General features: G+C 40.2%; 1 protein-coding gene across 1 annotated transcript; it reads right to left on the reverse strand.

Annotated features, from left to right (window-relative positions):
- Positions 1-77: 77 nt before the first annotated feature.
- Positions 78-16757, reverse strand: LOC308300171 (leukotriene B4 receptor 1-like; the record flags this gene model as incomplete). Its single annotated transcript, XM_080743974.1, has 3 exons — positions 78-127; positions 7879-7930; positions 15924-16757. The coding sequence occupies 3 exons, from the start codon at positions 16755-16757 to the stop codon at positions 78-80; spliced, it is 936 nt and encodes a 311-aa protein (XP_080600100.1).
- Between the last annotated feature and the right edge of the window lie 4075 nt (positions 16758-20832).

The raw sequence follows: 20832 nt of genomic DNA on the forward strand, positions 1-20832 counted from the left end.
TTCACATTCTGACCTCTCATCAGTAGACTGGTGTCCATCTTTGAAGCGAATAGGATGACCCATGGAGCGGTCACTCTTCATGGAGACACAGCTGGGGACAGGAGACTCTGCTCCCTGCTGATCAACCCTGACACCATGACAACCAACATGACACATTTATTGATTTATTGAACTAGTTACACTAGATGGTACACATCTAAATATTAAATCACTTTATATTCAAATTAGGATACACAATTTCTGGTTAACAGAGTCATCTTTGAAGTCAATTTGTCTACAAAGATATCACTTACACTTCCTTTAACTACGCCTTTAACTCTAGTGTACAAATGGCACAAAATGGACCCTTAACATTCCAACCAATTTGTGTCGTGTGTACACTCTCAGAGTTACAGACCCAGTAAATGTCAATTTGGACCCCTGTTGGTCCAAATAGTTGCTGCCCTAATTCTGACCTCTGATCAGTAGAGTGGTGTCCATCTTTGGACTGGTCACTCTTCCCCTCCCTCTTCTTCTTCTTCTTCTTCTTCTTGGAGACACAGCTGGGTAGAGGCAGTGGTGGACAGCAACAAAGTAAATTTACTTGAGTATTTATTTTATTTTATTTGTATTAACTTTGTTTATTTGATTTTCAATTGAAGCATTTAAGGCAATAAAAGTGGTACAATAATATGAGTAGCAGCTTCTTTTGTACATACATCAAATATACCGTAGTGATACAAGGATTGTTTACTTGAGTATTTGTATTTTGGGATACTTAATAGAGTTCTCAAATTCTGCCCGAACCCGAACCTACCCTACCCGACCCAATGTTTTCGGGCCGGGTAGGGCCTAAAATCTATGCTAATTAGTTGGGTCGGGCCGGACCTCAGGCTCAATGAAAAATATGTTTTATTTATTTAATTATTATTGTATTACATTAACTCTGTGATAGAGTTCTCAAATTCTTCACGAAACCGACCATACCAGACCCAATGTTTTTGGGCCGGGTAGGGCCTAAAATGTATGCTAATTTGTCAGTTAGGACCCCTTTTTTTTTTTTTTTTTTGGTAGAAAAATAAATAAATAAAACTATATCATGTGTTGTTTTCTGATTGGTTTAAATTCTGACCTCTGATCAGTAGACTGGTGTCCATCTTTGAAGCGAATAGGATGACCCATGGAGCGGTCACTCTTCATGGAGACACAGCTGGGGACAGGAGACTCTGCTCCCTGCTGATCAACCCTGATACCATGATGACAACCAACATGAAACATTTATGGATTTATTGAACTAGTTACACTAGATCAGGGGTGTTTTTTTAGGGCTTGTGAAGGGCCACACATTGTACAATTGAATTGAAACTTGAAACACATAGTGCTGAATTATGTTAAAACTGCATGAATTTGGTAGAAATATATCAGAGATATACGGTGAGAAAGTGAAAATGCTAATTGATATTAATAATTAATAATTACATACATTTTACCGACAAAGTAGTGTAGCTACATGGCTAATTTCAAGTATTTTACATGTTTCAGCTCTATATAGCCTCAGTGAAGGTCCTTGAACATTATCTCAAATTCTGGAGAGAACACTCTGCCTGCAGAGCTCACTCTAGAATTAACAAATTGGACTTTCAACTGTAATTCATAGGACCAGATATACAGGCAAGTCATAACTTCTGGCAAACAATGGAACAGGAGTGCACACCTCTAATGATAGGTCAGAAGTTATGACTTGTTTCAGTTTCACCTGTAAAATGAAAATAAAGTGATTGCATCGTGGCTACGAGTTGTGCGACCTCTTTTCTTTGAAACAAGTCTGACCTTTGATCAGTGCAGTCTAATAAAACAAATGATGAATCCTGACACCATGAGAACCAACGTGAAACTAAAAGGGTTATTGATCTACAGTTCTTGACAAAGTACTCAACCGCTGCATGAGTCAAAGTCTAGATACTCCTGGTCAAATTGTCCGCAAAGTGAAACGTGCTCTGTCAAATGTTAACTTGAATTATACTGGAGTATTTCCTTATAAAATATATTAAGTAACTATATGCTTACAGCAAAGAAATAGCAAATATAATTAAAATGTATATTGATGTTATTTAGTGTCCAGTCAACTAGATATTGAAACACACACACACACACACACACACACACACACACACACACACACACACACACACACACACACACACACACACACACACACACACACACACACACACACACACACACACCCACACACACACACACACACACACACACACACACACACACACACACACACACCTGTCAGCCTACTCAAGAACAAATGCTTTACAGACTTTACATTGACCACAGTAACCACCTCGCCTTGTTTTTTCCTCTCTCTTCTCCCAGATTGAATAACAACTGTCACACTCTTACATTGGGCAACTTCTTCCGCCCCACTTCACTTCTAAAGATATGGAACATTCAATATTTGGTCCTAGATTAATTCCTTTGTCCTTTGTGTCGGCGAGTCGGCGACAGGGCTTTTAACTGAGCGCTCAGCATTGTGTCAGCAAAAAAAAACAAGAGAGGGCCTAATAACTGCGATGCTTCCCTGTACAGTCAGTATTGGATACCAGTAAAACGGGGAGATAGGGCGGTCATATTGATGACCTAAGTCATCTCCATATTTGGGCAAAAAACTCCATGTTTGGGCAATATGTGGGGCACACACACACGCGCGCGCACACACATGCGTGTGCGCGTGCACACACACACACACACACACACACACACACACACACACACACACACACACACACACAGATATATGCTGTCATAGACGACTGACCTCCTCTGCCATGTTATTTAAAAAAAGAATCCCAACTTGTAGATTGTAAGGCTGTGAGGAAGTCGTTAGAGAAATCTCTGATAAGAACAGCAGTTATATATTAATCAATGTCATTGGCTGATAATTATCAGTTGTGTTGGGCGTTCACACTTTCCAAGTGTCATACAGCGAATGACATTAACCGATAACAACACTAGGCCTAATACACAACACTACTACGCTTTTGTTGAGCTGTGCTGTCTTGTGCTTTTCCTATGTGACCTGCTAAAAAGTATTCAATCGATCAATCAATCAAATGCAGGGCTGTGCTGGTGTTAATATAAAACAAACACAGTGCTTCGTGCTCAGTTAAAAGCCCTGTCGCCGACACAAAGGACAAAGGAATCAATCTAGGAGCAAATATTGAATGTTCCACATCTTCAGAAGTGAAGTGGGGCGGTAGAAGTGCCCCAATGAAAGAGTGTGGCTTCTAAACGGTTATTTAATCTGGGAGAAGAAAAACGAGGTGAGGTGGTTATAGCAATTTGTTTGATTGATTGAAGACTTATTGGTTTGCATAGGAATAGGAATACAGGACAGTACAGTTCACTGGTACAAGATCAACTATAATAACACCACAAGAAAGCTTTTGGGCTTTTTTTAAATTGGGGTCCCTTTTTCAACTTATACTCAATACAACATTAAATGACAGACAAATAAAACACAGAACAGGAAATATCACCATAAGACAGGTGGAAAACAAAATCAAAAATAAATGGTATTTACAGTGGAAAGGTCATGAGAAGGATATAGGCTTGGTATTTTCTTTACCAGTTTCGGGTTGCAGCCACCTGTAAGTGACTTTTCAGTCATTTGCGGTTTTAAATGAGGGTAGGGATTTACACTCCTTTCAGGCCGTCGGCAGGGCATTCCATATGTGCGGCATAGAATTAATTTAACCCTTTGTTTGAGCCAAATCTGTGTTGGACGTGATTTGTGGAGCTGCCTCTGGTGTTTTTCTTGACGTTTTGGAAGTATTTTGTCAGGTACCGGACTACCGGTACATGGGTATCTTAATGGTGTAGTGTATCTTGTAGCTACACCAGGCCCATTAAGATGTCAGCTACCATGAGCCAACCCAAACTTACTGCGACCCTGGCACATTAGGAGTTATAGATTGTTTCATTTACAAGGACCCCCGTAACTATAAAAGTTACAGACTAGACCAGTTACAGACATTCAGGGCTATATCTTTATGTGTTTCTGGTAATATTATTGTCTACTCATTTTGTATGTCTGTGGGAAAAATAGAATTTTGACAAAAATGTCCACCACAAGCCAACATGGCGATGACCCCTGTACAGGTGGTCTGTGGTGAAAATGTTTTAAAATAGTCATAAATTATAAATTATTTTGATTTTTTCAAAATGTTTTAAATTGTTTAATTTTTAAATACTGTAGCCGATCTACATGCTTTGTGAGATTGCAGATTGGCTATTTTTGAATGGCTAAAGTAAAATAATTATTACTTCCTAATGTGCCAGGGTCGCAGTAAATCAGTGTCAAACCTATTCTGAAGAAACTGTGGAGACTGTCTTATGATCAAAATAAGAACATTAAATCAAAATCTAGAATTTGCCATGGACAAGGACAAACAAATCTTGCCACGGACGGACACATTTGTTTGTGTATACGGACAAATGTGTCCCTGTTGATTGCTTACCCTGTTGTTGGTTGACTGGGGTCCATGCTGCCTGCGGTGATCTTGTACTATTGTAAATTACTCCGGGTAACAGCGCCTGCTGAAAGACATAGTTGTAATTAGATTGAGGGGTACATCAATCATAAAAAAAAGATAGTCAATTTAATAAAATAATCAATAATCAATCCCCATTTTGCGGGCAGGTCATTATAGGCAAAGGTTTTTATTAGGAAAATATTTCCACTATTATTGCACAACAAAATAATTCTTCAATTTGTTGATATATTAAAATATTAAAATGAAAAACCTGGTTCAAGAGGGTAATCTATAGAGCTATTAAGACAACAATCGATAGTTGCAGCCATAGTTTTTTCATATACATTTTTCATTTTCATATAAAATAGTTAAAAAATCAAGTAGGCCTACCTCTCCATGTTGTGGATAATCTGCCACCAAGATGAAGGCTTGGTTCTCTGTATACACACTTCTGTGTACTGAGTACTCTGTCACCCTTCTGAAGTGTTGGAGAAATGAACAGAGGAGAGAGAGAGAGGGGTGGGAGGGGTCTAAGTATGTCCACAACTTTATGATGGTTTTTATAGGGTGCACAGTTTGTCCTGAGTACAATGTACAATGTACCTTCTATAACCTGTAACTTTCCAGAACCCATGAAGTTGTTTGATTTTTTTCTCCTTTTTTTTTTTTTTTTACACTTCCTCCATTATATCCATAACCCTGAAGGAGGATGTAGGCCTAGCCTACATCAAAAAAATAAAAATAAAATAATATTACAAAATCTACAAAGGCATCATGTTGTGAACGTTTTGTAGATCTGCTATTTTCGGAGAACTCTGCCCCCAGAGCATTTTCTGTCCCTCGCTATTTCAACAGATCTGAGACAAGAATAACGACTAAAGTATAATTCTTACACTTTCCTTTCAACAACAAAGAGAAGAAAAATGTGTAAATAGTAAAAATAGTAAAAAGATTCACAGAAACTGAGGGCAGAAATTCTCCTCTGCCTACAAAATGATGTCATACTTAACAGCCCCATATGGGAGGGAGGGGGGAAAATCCCACATGGGTCGTGAGAAGTGAGCAGTGCTGCTGCTGCTGCTGCTGCTGCTGATGATGATAGAACCATAGAACCACATGACGATGATGTCACAGGATGGGGTCATGGGGTCATGGGGACATATGACATCAGTATTTGATACAATGGAAAAACACTATCAGTATTTGATCCCATGGAAAAATACAAACAAAGTCAAGTATTGGAGCGGTTAGCACATGCTCAAGAATGGAACTTTCACCTCAGATAATAGGTTCTGGTCCAATAATAGGTCCAATAGATTTTGTCCAAAACTCACACAAATCAGTACACATTCCAATTTGGCCAATCTTTCATTTTAGAGGTATTAAAAAGGTCTTAAAAGGCCTTATATTGTCACTTTAGAAATGTGCAGATACCCTCTATACACTTAAACTCTGTTGTTTTTTTTGTTTAGTTTTTTTACTGTTGAGTGAGAGAACAATGTTACACATTAAGCTAATCATGTGGGGACCCTGACCCACAGGTTGAGAACCACTGCTTAGAGCAGTGTCAAAGTCCTGATGTGAAAAGTAGAAATACCACTTCAGTGAGTTCAGTGACCATGACCTTTGATGACCTAATTCTAATCAGTTCATCTTTGAGTCCACATGGACGTTTGTGCCAAATATCATGAAATACCCTCATACCTGAGATTCTAAAGGCCTATTAGCCTATAATGAGCCTTGCTGTGACATTTCATGAATCCTCCGGATTTCACAGAGTCATTTCACCACCCATTTTTATTACGGTACTAGCTTCAGATTTACAATAGTCCAACCAAAGTCAATAATACTTCTAATGTAGCATCCTGCATGATGCTGCAAAATAAGAACAGAAGAAAAAGTCCTCCAAACTAATTCTGTAAACTAAACAAAAACCTACCTTTTTAGTCTACAGCAAAACTTGCGATTCACCCCCTATTGCTCAAAGCTGCAGTGAATTATATGCAGAAAGCTGCCTCACCACTCACCAGTGGGGTGAATCAAGAATCAAGAGGGCTTTATTTACAAGTAGTTGAATGTTGTAGGGATATATCTTCTTGAGAAGACACTGCGAAATGCATTGTGCTAATAATGTGGTCCCTTGCTTATGGAAGATCCTTATTGTTTTACAGTTTACATGCCTGCTGCCTAGGCTGCATCTCCTACATGTTCTTTTGGATGTGCAGGAGTCCTCTTTTTTATTCAATTATTTGAACTGACTGGTAAGGAACTGAACTTGTATCTGAAGCAGAAGCACTAGGTGGCAGTAGAGGCTATTGAATATATGCTCACAAACTGAGTTTCTTTCACTGTTCACAATATAGAATATTTCACCTGCACTCATTACAAAACTAGTCGAATTTATTTCACAGATAACTACTATGGGCTAGCTAGCTGTATGCTCCAATTTTGTTAAAGCATTAGAAATGTATAAATTTAAGTTGCAGCATACCAATAGGTCTACCCGACTGTACCTGACTGATATTAATCTGTTTCTTCACATAAAAGACACAAGGTATCAATAAAGTATAGATCAAATAATAATCACATTGCATTGGAAGGTAGCGGGGTCAATGGAATACAACAGTGGTTCTCAACCCATGGTCCGTGGACCACCAGTGGTCCTTGAGGGGTTTCCAGGTGGTCCCCGGCTAAATGATGGAGAGTTGGTAACCAAATGGACCCTTGTGGATATTTAACTCTTGAGAGTGTAAAATGAAACCAAAACCAAATGGGCTCTTGCGGGTCCATTTTGGTTTCATTAAGAGTTAAATGATTGTTAAAAATCTGCATTAGCCTACTTAATTTACAAGAAGTCTACACAGTTAGGGAATGTGATTGACGTTTTGCCTGTTATCTCTCCTATATGATAGGCTACTACCATCAATACAGCATGGAACTGTGGACAAAATCTTATCCAATGATAACAACATATTCTAAGTTTTGTTTCTGAGAGGTTAAATCTCAAATGGTGGTCTGTGGCTGAAATGCCAAATAAAAAACGGATCTTGATATGAAATGGGTTGAAACCAACTGAAATAGAAGCCAGTTACACATTTAAAATGTTTGTAGGCTATAAGCCCATGAACTTGTGTGCTGTTTATATGGGCTTAAATCAATGCTAATCTTATATTACATTTGTAAACTGCAGCCAGCGGTATTTGTTTGTCACCAACAGACCAGCACTCCAATTGGCTCTAACGTCCCCCAGTCCAGGGGATCTTAACGTCCGCCCAGCCCATGGATCTGTAACCCTACACCAGCCCATACAACAAGCCTGCACCAGCCTGCAAGCAGCTGTTGTCACGGTTACGCTCCACCCAGCCCACGCTGCCCACGCCCAGCCCACTCAATCTCAGAGGCAGCTGATCCACACAAGAAAGATTTGCGGACAATTAAACAGCAACGTGCGCTGCGGCACAATAGTTCCGCCACAATAGTTCCCCCCCATTTTATTATTATTATTATTATTATTTTTTTTAACTTTTTTTTTCTTTTTTTTTAACTAGATGTGAGCGGGCCGAAGGCCCGCGAACCGCTAGTAATATATAATTCCCATTTGTACTTTGCCTTGAGTGCGTGCGTGCTGTATCGTACAGTAGATGTGTTAAACTGTAGATTCTGTCCTAGATGTGTGATACTGTAGATCTATAGAACCTATAGATCTACAGTATGTGAATGATATGCCATCAGGTTTCAGTCTCGGCTCCCAGCATTGGGCGGCAGTGGCTCAGGAATAGAGAGTGGCCGCTTGGCAACCAGAAGGTTCCCAGTTCGATCCCGGGCTCCCCCAGAGTTAGTGTCATAGTGTCCTTGAGCAAGATGCAGAAGCCCTAGTTGCTCCCGGTGAGCAGGTTGGTGCCTTGCATGGTTTCCTCTGCCACCGGTGGATGAATGTGTGTGTGAACGGATGAATAGGCCTAAATACGTAGAGTGGATGGATGAATGTGATGCACAATCTATCCAAGTGCCTTGGATAAAGGCGTTATAAATATAAATGCACCATTTACCATTTACTGTGTGAAAAAGGATAGGTGCATAGCGTTGTTCCGACAAATCATTAGTCTGACAGTGCTTAACCCTACCGTAAACCTAACCCAAACCCTAACCACGCGTCAGACTTAGCCTCGTAAACCACCAACGCTTCTGGATCCGGAGGTTAGTGGTTTACGAGGCTACGTAAGACTAATGGGATGTCGGACTACCGAAATAACCCAAAAAAAGGATCTCCCCTCCCTCTCTCCCTCCCTCCTCTAGACTCACACTCCCTCCCAACCAGTGGTGGGAAATAACTAACCCCCTCTCCCTCTCCCTATCCCTCTCCCTATCCCTCTCTGTCAATCCATTTCATCTCCACTCCAAGGGGCTTTATTGGCATGAGACGTTTTCCATTTACATTGCCAAAAGCAAGACTGGAACAAACAACACAATCAAAACAAAACATCACAACAGCTCTCATCTCTGCGCTGCTGGTGCTGACCTTGCTGCTGGAGATCGAGAGAGGGTGACCGTGAAACTTCCGGTAACTGACCATGAAACTGGACTCATGCATGAACATGCTCCCAGTGAAGGGGATGACTAGTTATTTTCCTCTGTATCAGAACACCACAGATACGCATCTTAAGCCTCTTAATGTCTGTGCAGGTTTGTCCTGAGGTGTCCATATGGAACTCATCACTGCCTCATGTAGACTACAACTCAGCTCAATTAGCTGCAGCCCAAAGCAAGAAGGAAATTGCATTGGCTTCTCTTTATTTTGAAATGTATTCACTTTAATTGCCCTTCTTACCTGAAACAGTATTTGGTTCAATCTACTTCATCATATCCACTTAGGCACCTGCAATATCCTTACTTTGATCTACCAAAAATCACTAAGGAGGTTGGACGAAGGTCTTTCTGCTATAAAGCTCCATCTGATTGGAATGATCTTCCTCTATCTCTTAGATCCATGTCATCCCTCGGTCGCTTCAAAGGTGATACACCATGAAATTTCACTTTTCCTATTTTAAAACCTTTTTTTGGGGTCCCACTAGCACCTTCTATCCTCACAAAGTCCCATTTCTGACCGTTGTGTCAGGCTATCCAGATTTGCTGCCGATTGTGACGTCATCTGCCGATTGTGACGTCATCATAAAAATAAAAATAAACATTTAAAAAAAAAAAAACTTTTTTTTTTTTTTTTTTTTTCAAAAGGATTTTGGGGGGGGTGGCGCAGTTCAGGCCAAATGTGGTACTGCAGCTGAAATGCTCTGAGAGCCATTCAAAAATGAGAGAGGCTCTTTGAAAAACGTTTTTGGGACATAAACAATATGACATAAATACGTTTTAAATGCATGGTGTATCACCTTTCAAGACTTCCCTATATTCACATCTTGAATCAACTTGTATTTATTTCTAATTTGACTTGAATGGACACTCACGCTGATGTATTTGTACTGTGCCTCTTCTATTGCTCATCAGCTGATGATGTGGTGGTGGGTGATTTGGTGGGAGCGGGTGAGCAAGCTATCTGTGTAAGAATGTATTTGGGTCAGTGACGTGACGCCCCAAAAAACATGTTTTTTAAAAAACTTTAAATAGCAGGCATAAAAATTATTTACTTTTGTTCTACTCACTCTCAACTTTATGGAAACACATTTTGTTTTTAGATATTTTATTGGAATCAGACTTTATTGAGCAGTTTGTTGTACTTGTGCCTAAAACCGTCATCTGGTGTGACATGACAATAATTGTTCATAAAATGAAAATGGAGTACACCTTTCTTAAGTTACTCACTTTATCAAAGTCCTTTATCATAACTAACCTGTGATCCACTATAGTTTTGTGAAAATTAATTGAATCTGTATATTTTTTTCATAATCAACACTGTGTGAGGCCCATGTTGTCGATCTTTCAACATATTTTAATTTTATTCTGACAAAAACTTTCTTTAAAATTACACAAATATTTGTGACTCTTCCTGATACTATTTTCTATGTAAACCATACACATTTTTTCGGTTTCATCATTAATAAAGGTATGATTTCTCACTATTTGGAATGTCACACCAGATGACTTAGTGTCACACCAGATGACCATATCTTCATGTGTCAAAGCAAACTGTGTTTTAACCTACCTATTAGTGAGTACTGAACTTTACTGATTGATTAAACAATTACCCAGGAAAAACAGCAACAGTAAAATTGCTTTAACATTAAATAACATGGCCTTAATATTTCTGAACAGGATAGTATTGTTGGGCCTTAACATAGGATAACAAAGAATTGTAGTAGTAGATGGATGATGAGGATGTGCACAGGAATGCTACGCACACCTAAGTCTTCTGCCGGCCCACGGCAGAAGGATCTTAAAGAGACAATAAGGTGCATAGCCACACTGGGAGCCAAGGCAACATTTTATTAACACCAATTATTGGAAACAACTCAGCATTCAGGTGTATTACTTTTTTCCGAAGTCTCCTGAACTTGAACACAGCATTTTGAGTTGAACAAATGTATTTACGAATCATGTCGTTACACCACATCTCCACTAGCTAAAGAGTGCTGGGTTGTGCAACTCCGAAAATAGCTGATCTACAAGCTCTCGCAGCACAATGCGTTGAGAGCTTGTAGATCAGCTATTTTCGCTATGTTTGTCTCGGGTCCTACCTTACCTCATTGTCCAGTCCAGTGAGTGAAAGTACAAAAGTATTAGATTAGATTAGAATAGACATTTAGACTGCATTGTACATCAGCCAGTCACATTTGGTGAGGGTATCTAGACATTTAGACTGTATTGTACATCAGCCAGTCACATTTGGTGAGGGTAGCAAACCGTTTGCCCTGTTGCGGTTCTGCTATGCCACAGACAACTTCCTGCTCTTTGTAGAAAATGCAGTCTCGCCCCTTTGGCCAGACAAAACCATTTTTCATTTTTCCAAGTTGATTCATGCAGTTTATCTCTAGCCCCTCCTTATTAATGGTAACAATCTGCCCCACATATGGCTTTCCCTCATATTTGATTATGACAAACTGTCCTTGTGTGTATTCATCTGAGGAGGTGTCTGAATCCTCAGCTTGGGCCTCTCCAATAGATGCACTTGTGTCCAGCACCTGAGTAGAAGACCTTCAGGAGGAGACATTTAAATGTAATTTATTTGTCAGGTAGATTGTTTTTAGTAGTAAAATGTAATTACTAGCAAGTCCTCAAGTTTGCCAAGTATGTTATACTCACTGAGCTCCGGAAGCTGTTTTGGGCCTGCAGCTGACCTGGGAAGGGGGCAGTTCCGCAGATGGGCCACCACTTAGTTAAGGAAGAAAGGAATGAATGGATGACATAAGTTACTTTATTGTCATTAAACAGGTACAATTACAGGTATCATAAAATTGGCAAAGAGAATGATTTAGTTATACTTACTCATCACTTGTCTTGTCACCTGGCACCTCAGCCCTGGAGACTTGGTCGAACTGTAATTTCCGTGGGTTGTGACAGGTGCAGATCTGAGGAAACTGGCAGAAACAACTCAGGTCTCTGTAAACTATCTTTCCCGGGAAGATAGAAAGAACCTGGTGCGTAGTGCTGATGCCAGTCACTGGACGCACTGATGGAGGGACCATTTCATCCATGTTGGATATCTTCTCTTCTTCGATCCTCATGACAGTGACTTTTTCAGAGGACTTCTGTAAATACTCACACAGATCCCTCTGTGTTTGTAGGTCACTGCCTCCGAGGACATACATGTCTGCCTTACGCTTCAGCACCCCTCCCACACCATCAGGTGCGCCCTTTCCATGGGAACGCTCTGAAAAGTTCCAGGTGACCCTCTTGAATCCCCATGTATAAGGAATGCTGCTCATGAGGAAGCAGTTTGTGCGATTCCGGTACTGGGTTGCTGGCCCATCACTGAGGACATGCAGGGTGTCAATTGCATTGTCTTGTTTTCCTCGGAAATCATCAATAACTGGCTTGATGTGTGCCCACACAGCACGCTCATCATGGCGTAAGGACTGTGAAATGGTGGCATAGCACTGGGAGCCACTGACTGAGTAGGCAACTCCGGTATGCACTGTTGCCTGCTGCCTATTGCCACCAAAATGAAACGCCTGAATCTCTGTGTTTAGTTTACATGCATAGTTCTCAGAAAAGTCTATATGCAAGACCATTTCATTGGGTTGGATGCTCTCCTTGATGTGTCTGAACTGCTTCACCTGATGAAGCCAGTTGAGCTGATGACTTGCAATCGCACTGAGCCTCTGGTTGAACACATCAGTGAGTCCAAATTAATCAATTTATTTGAATTGTGCTAAATCTATAACTAGTAGTCCTACTTTTTTTTCTTCTTTTTTTTGTTTTGCTGTATCCAAGTAAGGATAAGAACAGCTATGGTTTTGTTTAAATGCCCTTCCTCCATATCCATTCATTCATCACTATACAGTATGTTTGTGTATTTTGGAAATAATAAAATCACATTTTCTGTACCACCCATTTTCTGTTGTCAAGTGTCTTATATTAACTGCTTATAACGGATAGTTATTATAAAGTGTTACCACAATATAAGGTTTAGGTTTCTGTGAAGGGGTTTCTGCTCTGTCTGATGAATTTGCTGTATCACCGAATGAAGCTAAATTAAATTATGTAAAAATGTTTAAAACGTTGTTTTAAACATGTTAAAATGTTTTAAATGGACAAAAGAAACATGGGACTTGTTATTTATTGTTATGTCTGTAGGAAAATACAGTATATATCATCTGGTGTGACAATCAAGTCATCTGGCGTGACAAGCAGATATGTCACACCAGATGACGAAGTGTCACACCAGATGACGTTTTCTGCATTTAGGACTACCTTGAGGCTACCAGGTACACATTAGCATGCTAACAACATGCTAGCTATAACAAAACAACCTAGATTTACATGTAATTATGACCAATGTTTCAAATAACTTTTGCTTTATTAATGAAAAAGGTGTCACACCAGATGACATCCAGAAGTGCCACACTTGTCAAAGTTTCAACAAGATGGCATTTCATGAAAATGTTAAAATCATAACTCACCTCAGACACCTGTCTTGCAGTTGTGCTGGGAGTGCTGAATAGCCTTACAGAAGAAGGACCTCTCTAGCCCAGTAGGTGTCCAAATTATTGCCTGTTTAATTTTTCCAAACTAGTGTCACACCAGATGATTTTGGTTTGGGGGACAAAATCTTTTTGATCAGAAATGACTGAAAACATTATGCTTGGACTTTGAAAAGATATAGGCTCACAAATAGACATTTTTTTTTGCCTAAATTCATTTTTAAATGAATTTTAGCAATTCTTTTTCTTAGTTTTATTCAAGTTCCCACTTTGAGAAACAAGGTCGGGACAGTCACACCAGATGACATTTACCATGTTTGGTTGAAGATTCTGAAGAAATGAGGAATGAAATGTTTTAATCTTGAGTAAGTTCACATAAAGCTTAATGTCCTGCACAATATTCAGAAGGTTTTTGACAAATATATTTTTTATTTATACATGTTTGACACCGAGGACAGCGAAAACGCTACGTCACGTCACCCACCCATTTGTATTCTTGTCTTGTGAGTATTTATGTCTGCTGTTCATGTTCTTTTGTGTTTCATGTTTTTATGGGTCCCTCTTGAAAATGAGATGCGGCATCTCAAGGGGCTGCGATCCCTTCAATAAAAATCTGAAATCTCTCCCGAAAGGTCGCAGGATGTGGCCTGGGAGAGCGCTGTGAGACTTTCGTCACCTTTGTGGTGCATGGGTCTTTGATTGATTGATTGATTGATTGATTGATTGATTGATTGATTGATTGATTGAAGACTTTATTAGATGTTTGCATAGGAAAAGGTACAGTTTCATGACGGTACAGTTCACTGGTACAAGGTCTACTAAAAGGAGATCCATGAAAAGACTAAGCTTATTTCCACTGGAAACCATTGAAGTATCTCATATAACATTGAATGACAGACAAATAGAACACAGTACTATGCACAGTAGATATGTAAAGAAAAACCAAAAAGAAGACAGTAAGTCTAGACAAACATGCTTGTCCTTCATGGTTATGAAGGACAAGTGGACAAGAGAAGACAGGGAAGAGACTTTTGCCTGGGCTTAAATGCAGTCGGATGGGACTGACTGTGACTGACATGGGTTGGTTTGGATTTAGACGGTAATTTATGTTGAATAACTCACTTTAGGATATAGTCTTAAAATTATATTGTCACTTGATTTTCCTCCTGAAGAAAGAATGATATTGACTGGTTGAAATGACTGCTGAGGTGCATTTGAACGTTTTTCAACAGGCAGAGGCTCTTTGTGGTTTTGCATTTCCTGTTTATGTGACATGATACAGTTATCTGTGTATAGGTGTCTATTCCCATTTCTGAGTTCCCAGTTCAGAGAAACGCTGCGTAAGTGACGTACATCCTGTATTTCTGATCAGTGAGATACCACATTTAGACTAGCCTGTAACTAAGGCTAACTCTAAATGGAAACTCCTCTGTTTTAATCTAAATTTTGAATTAGTTTAGAACAAACCTAAATTTAGGGATTGGTAAATCTGACCAGACAGACTTCATGTCTGTCTGGACCTTCCTATATGTTTTTTATATTTTTAAATACACTTGGGCGGTGGTTCATAGTGTAATCCCACTATGAACTGAGCAAATAAATCGAAGCTTTTAAACTTCCAAAAAGACAAATTATTTTATTTGGTGCTTTAAAGATAAATAGACTGGGTTTTCTTTCAAAGAAGAAGCCACGCCTTAAGTGTATATCTGAATTCCACACAAACGGCTGTTACATTTACCAATAAAATAAATAATAATAATAATAAAAAAAACTTTATGGGGTGCTCCCTGGCCTAGCGGTCCAGGCACGTACCAAATAGGCACTGATGCCTGACAGCGTGTTGTGGGTTTGAGTCCCGATCCTCATGACCTTTGCTGCATGTCACTCCCTGTCTCTCTCCCTGATTCCTGTCTACTGTGCTATCAATAAAGACAAATATAAAAAAAATCACGCAGGAAGAGATTGTATAAAAATATCATTCCATTCCTAGGAATGCTTTAATTCAACAATGTTGTTGCAAGTACTTGTTTATCAATTTACAATACTGTACATGGCAAAACAAAAACTATAACAGCCATAATGCATGTATAGGATAACTAACCAACACTCTGGTTTCAAACAAACAGGACAGAATTCTGGGCGATTGCTTGGATTGCACATAATATCATACAAAACTGTTAGTTTGCACAACAGCATCTTCAGTCTCTCTCTCTTTATTCTTTGGCAAAATGTTCCGAAACGAAAAGGCATAGAGAAATGGGTCTATGACTGAGCTGAACAAGGGGAAAACGTGAACCATTCTCACCGCAGAATCATCCGTGAAGCATTCCAGTTTATACGCTACATCAGGTTGTGACGTACGAAGTGAAGCTCCAACTATTCCCACGATGCCCACAATGTGTGATGGAACCCAGAGCACAAGGAAGGTTATGATGATCCTGGAGATGAGCTGGCTTGTTCGCTTGTTGCTGGACAGAGCTGTCTCTTTCACCTTCCGGTAAAGGCAGACGTAGAAAGACGCCATGACAGAGAAAGGCACAATGAAACCCAACAATAGCTCAAGCACTGCAGCAGCCAGGGTCTGTCCTTCCATTCTGGGTGGTCTGCTGCAGACAAAGTGTCCATCTTTCATCCTTCCAGTGGGGATGATTGAAGGCCAAGTCATTAAGAAAGACACAACCCACAGTCCCACTATCAGAGCCCTCTCGCCCTTTTGACCTATCTGTGCCCACCTGTGGCGATGAAGTACATTCACAAAGCGCTGGATGCTCGTCAGGGTTATGGTGTAAATGTTGGAATAGAGGCTGCAGTAGACCAGGAAAGCCATGAACTTGCAAACGGGGTAGTTTAGCTCCTGTTGTCTTAGCGTTTCAACAAGCCAGCCAGGCAAGGTGATCAGACTAACCAGGTCACAGCAAGCCAAGTTCAGCATCAAGAGCTGAGTGAAGTTGTTTCTCTCCAGCTTGCGTAGCAGAGCCACCAGCACAGCCACATTCCCAGGAACACCCAGGACAAAACACATGCCTAAAAGAACCGCTGCGGCCAGTTCAGCTGGGCTTGGGGTCAGTCCCACTGGGCTGGACGGTGAGGTTGGTGATGTGAAGAGATGGGAGCTGTTGGAGACCATGAGCTCTTCCATTGTGTGCTAGAACGAAGTGTTGACCTTGGCATTGACAGCAAGTATGAGAACTGATGAGAGGTTTGGTGTCTTGACTCGGTCTGTGGTTTATGAAGAGGATGCAACCTTTCCCCTATATGCATACCAGATACCTTATAGCCAGTTCCTTCCTGTTGTCAAGTATATATGTGACAAAAAGGCTAAGTTGTACACTTCCGGCAGAAAGCGTGAAAAAACCCTTTGTACTCCTCACCTGGTTGCCGCCACACACGCTAGACACTATCTGAGTACAAAGACAAGTGTGTCTTGATTGATTGATTGATTGATTATTATTATTATTATTATTATTAGACAAACATGGAGAACAGTACAAGTATAGTCAATACAATTGAAATGTATTACAGTACAAGCACAGTTAACACTCTGCCTAAAAGGAACATCTCATCTCATTTTACTGTCTTTTTTACGTTGAAAGCCCACTGTATTTAATTCAGGGACAATAAATGGTCTTGCCTACAGTCAAGCATGGTGGTGGGAGTGTTATGGTCTGGAGCTGTATGAGTGCTGCCAGCACTGGGAACGGGGAAGCCACAGGGTAAACGCTCCCAAGCTACAGTTCAATGAGGGAACCATGAATGACAACATGTACTGTGACATACTGAAGCAGAGCATGATCCCTTCCCTTCGGAAACTGGGCTGCAGACAGGGACGGACTGGGACTAAAATTCAGCCCTGGCATCTTGGCCAGACCAGCACCCCATAACAAGCGCGCGAAGATACTCTACCGGTTGAGGGCGGCACATAAATACACAAGCATTTAATACCACAACTTTTACAGACAACATAAATGATAACTACACCACTATACAATCCCTAAATTGTAGAAGTTAGCGTACAGTTCTCACCACCAACATGATTAGTGCCAAAATGTGTCAGAACTTTGGCTAGTTAGCTAATGAGTCGAAAATATGCATATTGATCTGAGAATTGGGCTACTGTATGTTATATACTAGAGCAGGACACAGACACCAAACTGAGACTCTGCAAATCTATACTCCACACCCAACGGAAAACAACCAACAAACAATGCTTGCAGGGCAGAATTAGGACGATACCACTCTCATTATAAAAGTATTTTGACCGATATTTTTGACTGATATTTTTACAGATATATATATATATATATATATATTTTTTTTTTTTTTTTTTTTTTTTTTGCCACCAGCCCCCCCAGCCCCCTAACCTAAATGCCCTGTATGCCAGATGGCCAGCCCACCCCTGGCTGCAGACCGCAGATAACGACCCCAAACACACCTCCAAGATGACCGCTGCCTTGCTAAAGAAGCTGAGGGTAAAGGTGATGGACTGGTCAAGCATGTCCCCAGTACAGACCTAAACCCTATTGAGCATCTGTGGGGCATCCTCAAATGGAAGGTGGAGGAGTGCAATGTCTCTAACATCCACAAGTTCTGTGATGTGGTCATGGTGTCCAGAACTCTGCTGCCCGCCTGCTCACCAGTACCCGCTCAAGTGAACATATTACACCTGTCCTCCGTGACCTTCATTGGCTCCCAGTCAAACACAGAATCCACTTCAAAGTACTCCTAAACACCTACAAAGCTCTAAACCACCTCGCTCCTCCATACCTCCGTGATCTCCTGGAACCCTATACCCCATCCCGCTCCCTCAGGTCTGCTGACGCTAACCTCCTTATTGTCCCCACCACCAAAAAACGTACCTGGGGCGACAGAGCTTTTGCTTTTGCTGCCCCAACCCTCTGGAACGCACTCCCCAAAACCCTCAGAGACGCCCCCACCATTCAAACCTTCAAAACCGGCCTCAAAACCCACCTCTTTCATATTGCTTTCCCCAGCTAATCTACCTTTGTTTAATTGTTTTTGATTGTTTTTATTAGTCTTAGTGTTTATCATTCTTAATAAAGTTGTTTATTTTGTTTTGTTTTTTTTGCCCCATGTAAAGCGTCTTTGGGTACTTAGAAAAGCGCTATATAAATTTGAGATATTATTATGGAGGAGTGGAAGAGGATTCCAGTGGCCACCTGTGAAGCTCTGGTGAACTCTACACCAGGGGTTTTCAAAGTGGGTGACGGGGCACCCTGGGGTGCCGCGACGGCAGTCCAGGGGTGCCACGAGATAATTTGATAATATTTGGAATTTATTTGGACACTTAAAATATATTTAGTATCATTTTAAACTTGAAGAATAAAGTTATTTTCAGCCAGTTCTAATCAAAATGGCTATTATCTCAACGTTTTTCTCGCAACATAATCGCTAAAATATGCCATACATAGCCTATGTAGGTGATGAGAGTGAAAATTATGAATATAATGTAGGGGTGCCTCGGATGAAAATATATATATATATTTATAGGGGTGCCCTGAGCCAAAAAGGATTGGGAACCCCTGCTCTACACCCTAATTCAGTGCTGCAAGGTAATGGTGGCCACAAAAACTACTGACACTTTTTGGACATTTTCACTTGGGGGTTTATTAACTCTTGTTGCCAGTGGTTTAGACATTGTGTGATGAGTTATTTTGAGGGGACAATAATAATTACGATACAAGCTGTACACTGACTATGTTACATTGTATGTGTCATTTCTTCAGTTTTGTCCCATGAAAAGATATAGTTAAATAGGCTATTTGCAGAAATGAGAGGGGCCGTACTCACGTTTGTGAGATACTGTGTACACACACACACACACACACACACACACACACACACACACACACACACACACACACACACACACACACACACACACACACACACACTGGAACTATAAATTCACACATGATTGGACATTAATGTTACTAGACCTTACCCGTTTGAAGATATGTGCTCCAATATATGTGTAGAGTGTGGGTTATGGAGAAATTAACTGTAACTGGTGCGTGTGTGAGAATATGTGGGAGCATCATAATGTAAGGAGCAACCCATGGAGGAGTGTATATTTTTTGATGGATACAAATAATGTAACAGCTAAATTAGGTGAATAGAAGTATGGGGATGTATGCGCTTGCCATACCCGTCGGAAGATAAGACACACATCAAATGCACCCGGTGCATTAGTGACCCGTGCATGCAGGCAAACCACATATATGAGAGAGAGAGCGAGAGAGAGAGAGAGAGAGACACTGCAACATTCCTAACTGTGAGATTGGTGTGTGTTAGACTTCAGTTCGCACGTCACCACCCCCTGTTGGTGGGTGGTTTGTAGTGGAAAAGCATTTACTGACTGACTGAGTGACTGACCTCCTACTGACTGACCCGCAAAATTATAGTATAGATGTCACTGACAGTGACCCTTTGAACTGACCAAGGAACTGAACGTGTACTTTGTAGCTCAAGCACTAGATGGCAGTAGATGATATTGGATCTCTAATATGTTCACAAACTGAGTTTCTGAACTTTTCACAAAATATTATATTTCACCTGCACCCATTACAAAACCAGTCTAACTGAAATGCATTTATTTAACACAGATACAACCACTATGGGCTAACAGTAATATGGTAACTCCAATGTAGTTAAAGTAGTGGAAATGAATATACATACATTTCAGTTGTAGTCTGCCAATACATGACTGTACCTAATAACCAGTTTGTTTACATAAAACAAGGTAGGCCTATCAAATAAGAATAGATTAAATAAAATGTGTATCCTATTGTGGAGTATTGTGTGAACAACAGCTATGAGCACTATGAATAGTAGTGGACCTATATATATAGTTCTTTGTTTGTTGCTCTATTTCTTGTGTAAATTCAGATGTGTCATGTGTATTTTGATTCTCTGTGAAGCACTTGTTTGTTTTGAAAGGTGCTGCTAGTGATATAAATCAAGCTTTACTGTCTATTATTATTATTAGGTTTATTATTATTGATTATTATTATCATGTAGGCTAATTAACTCTTATAGAAAGGCAGGGTCGTTTATTTAACACGTTATTAGAATAGTTTAGAATACAAATTGAATAAGCCAAACTTCAATTAAAACATACAAATGTAAATGTTTGTAGAACGTTTTACCAGAAGAGAGAGAGAGAGAGAGAGAGAGAGAGAGAGAGAGAGAGAGAG

This window comes from Nannobrachium achirus (assembly GCF_963921795.1).
Source record: "Nannobrachium achirus genome assembly, chromosome: 2".
NCBI classification, from domain to species: Eukaryota; Metazoa; Chordata; class Actinopteri; order Myctophiformes; family Myctophidae; genus Nannobrachium; species Nannobrachium achirus.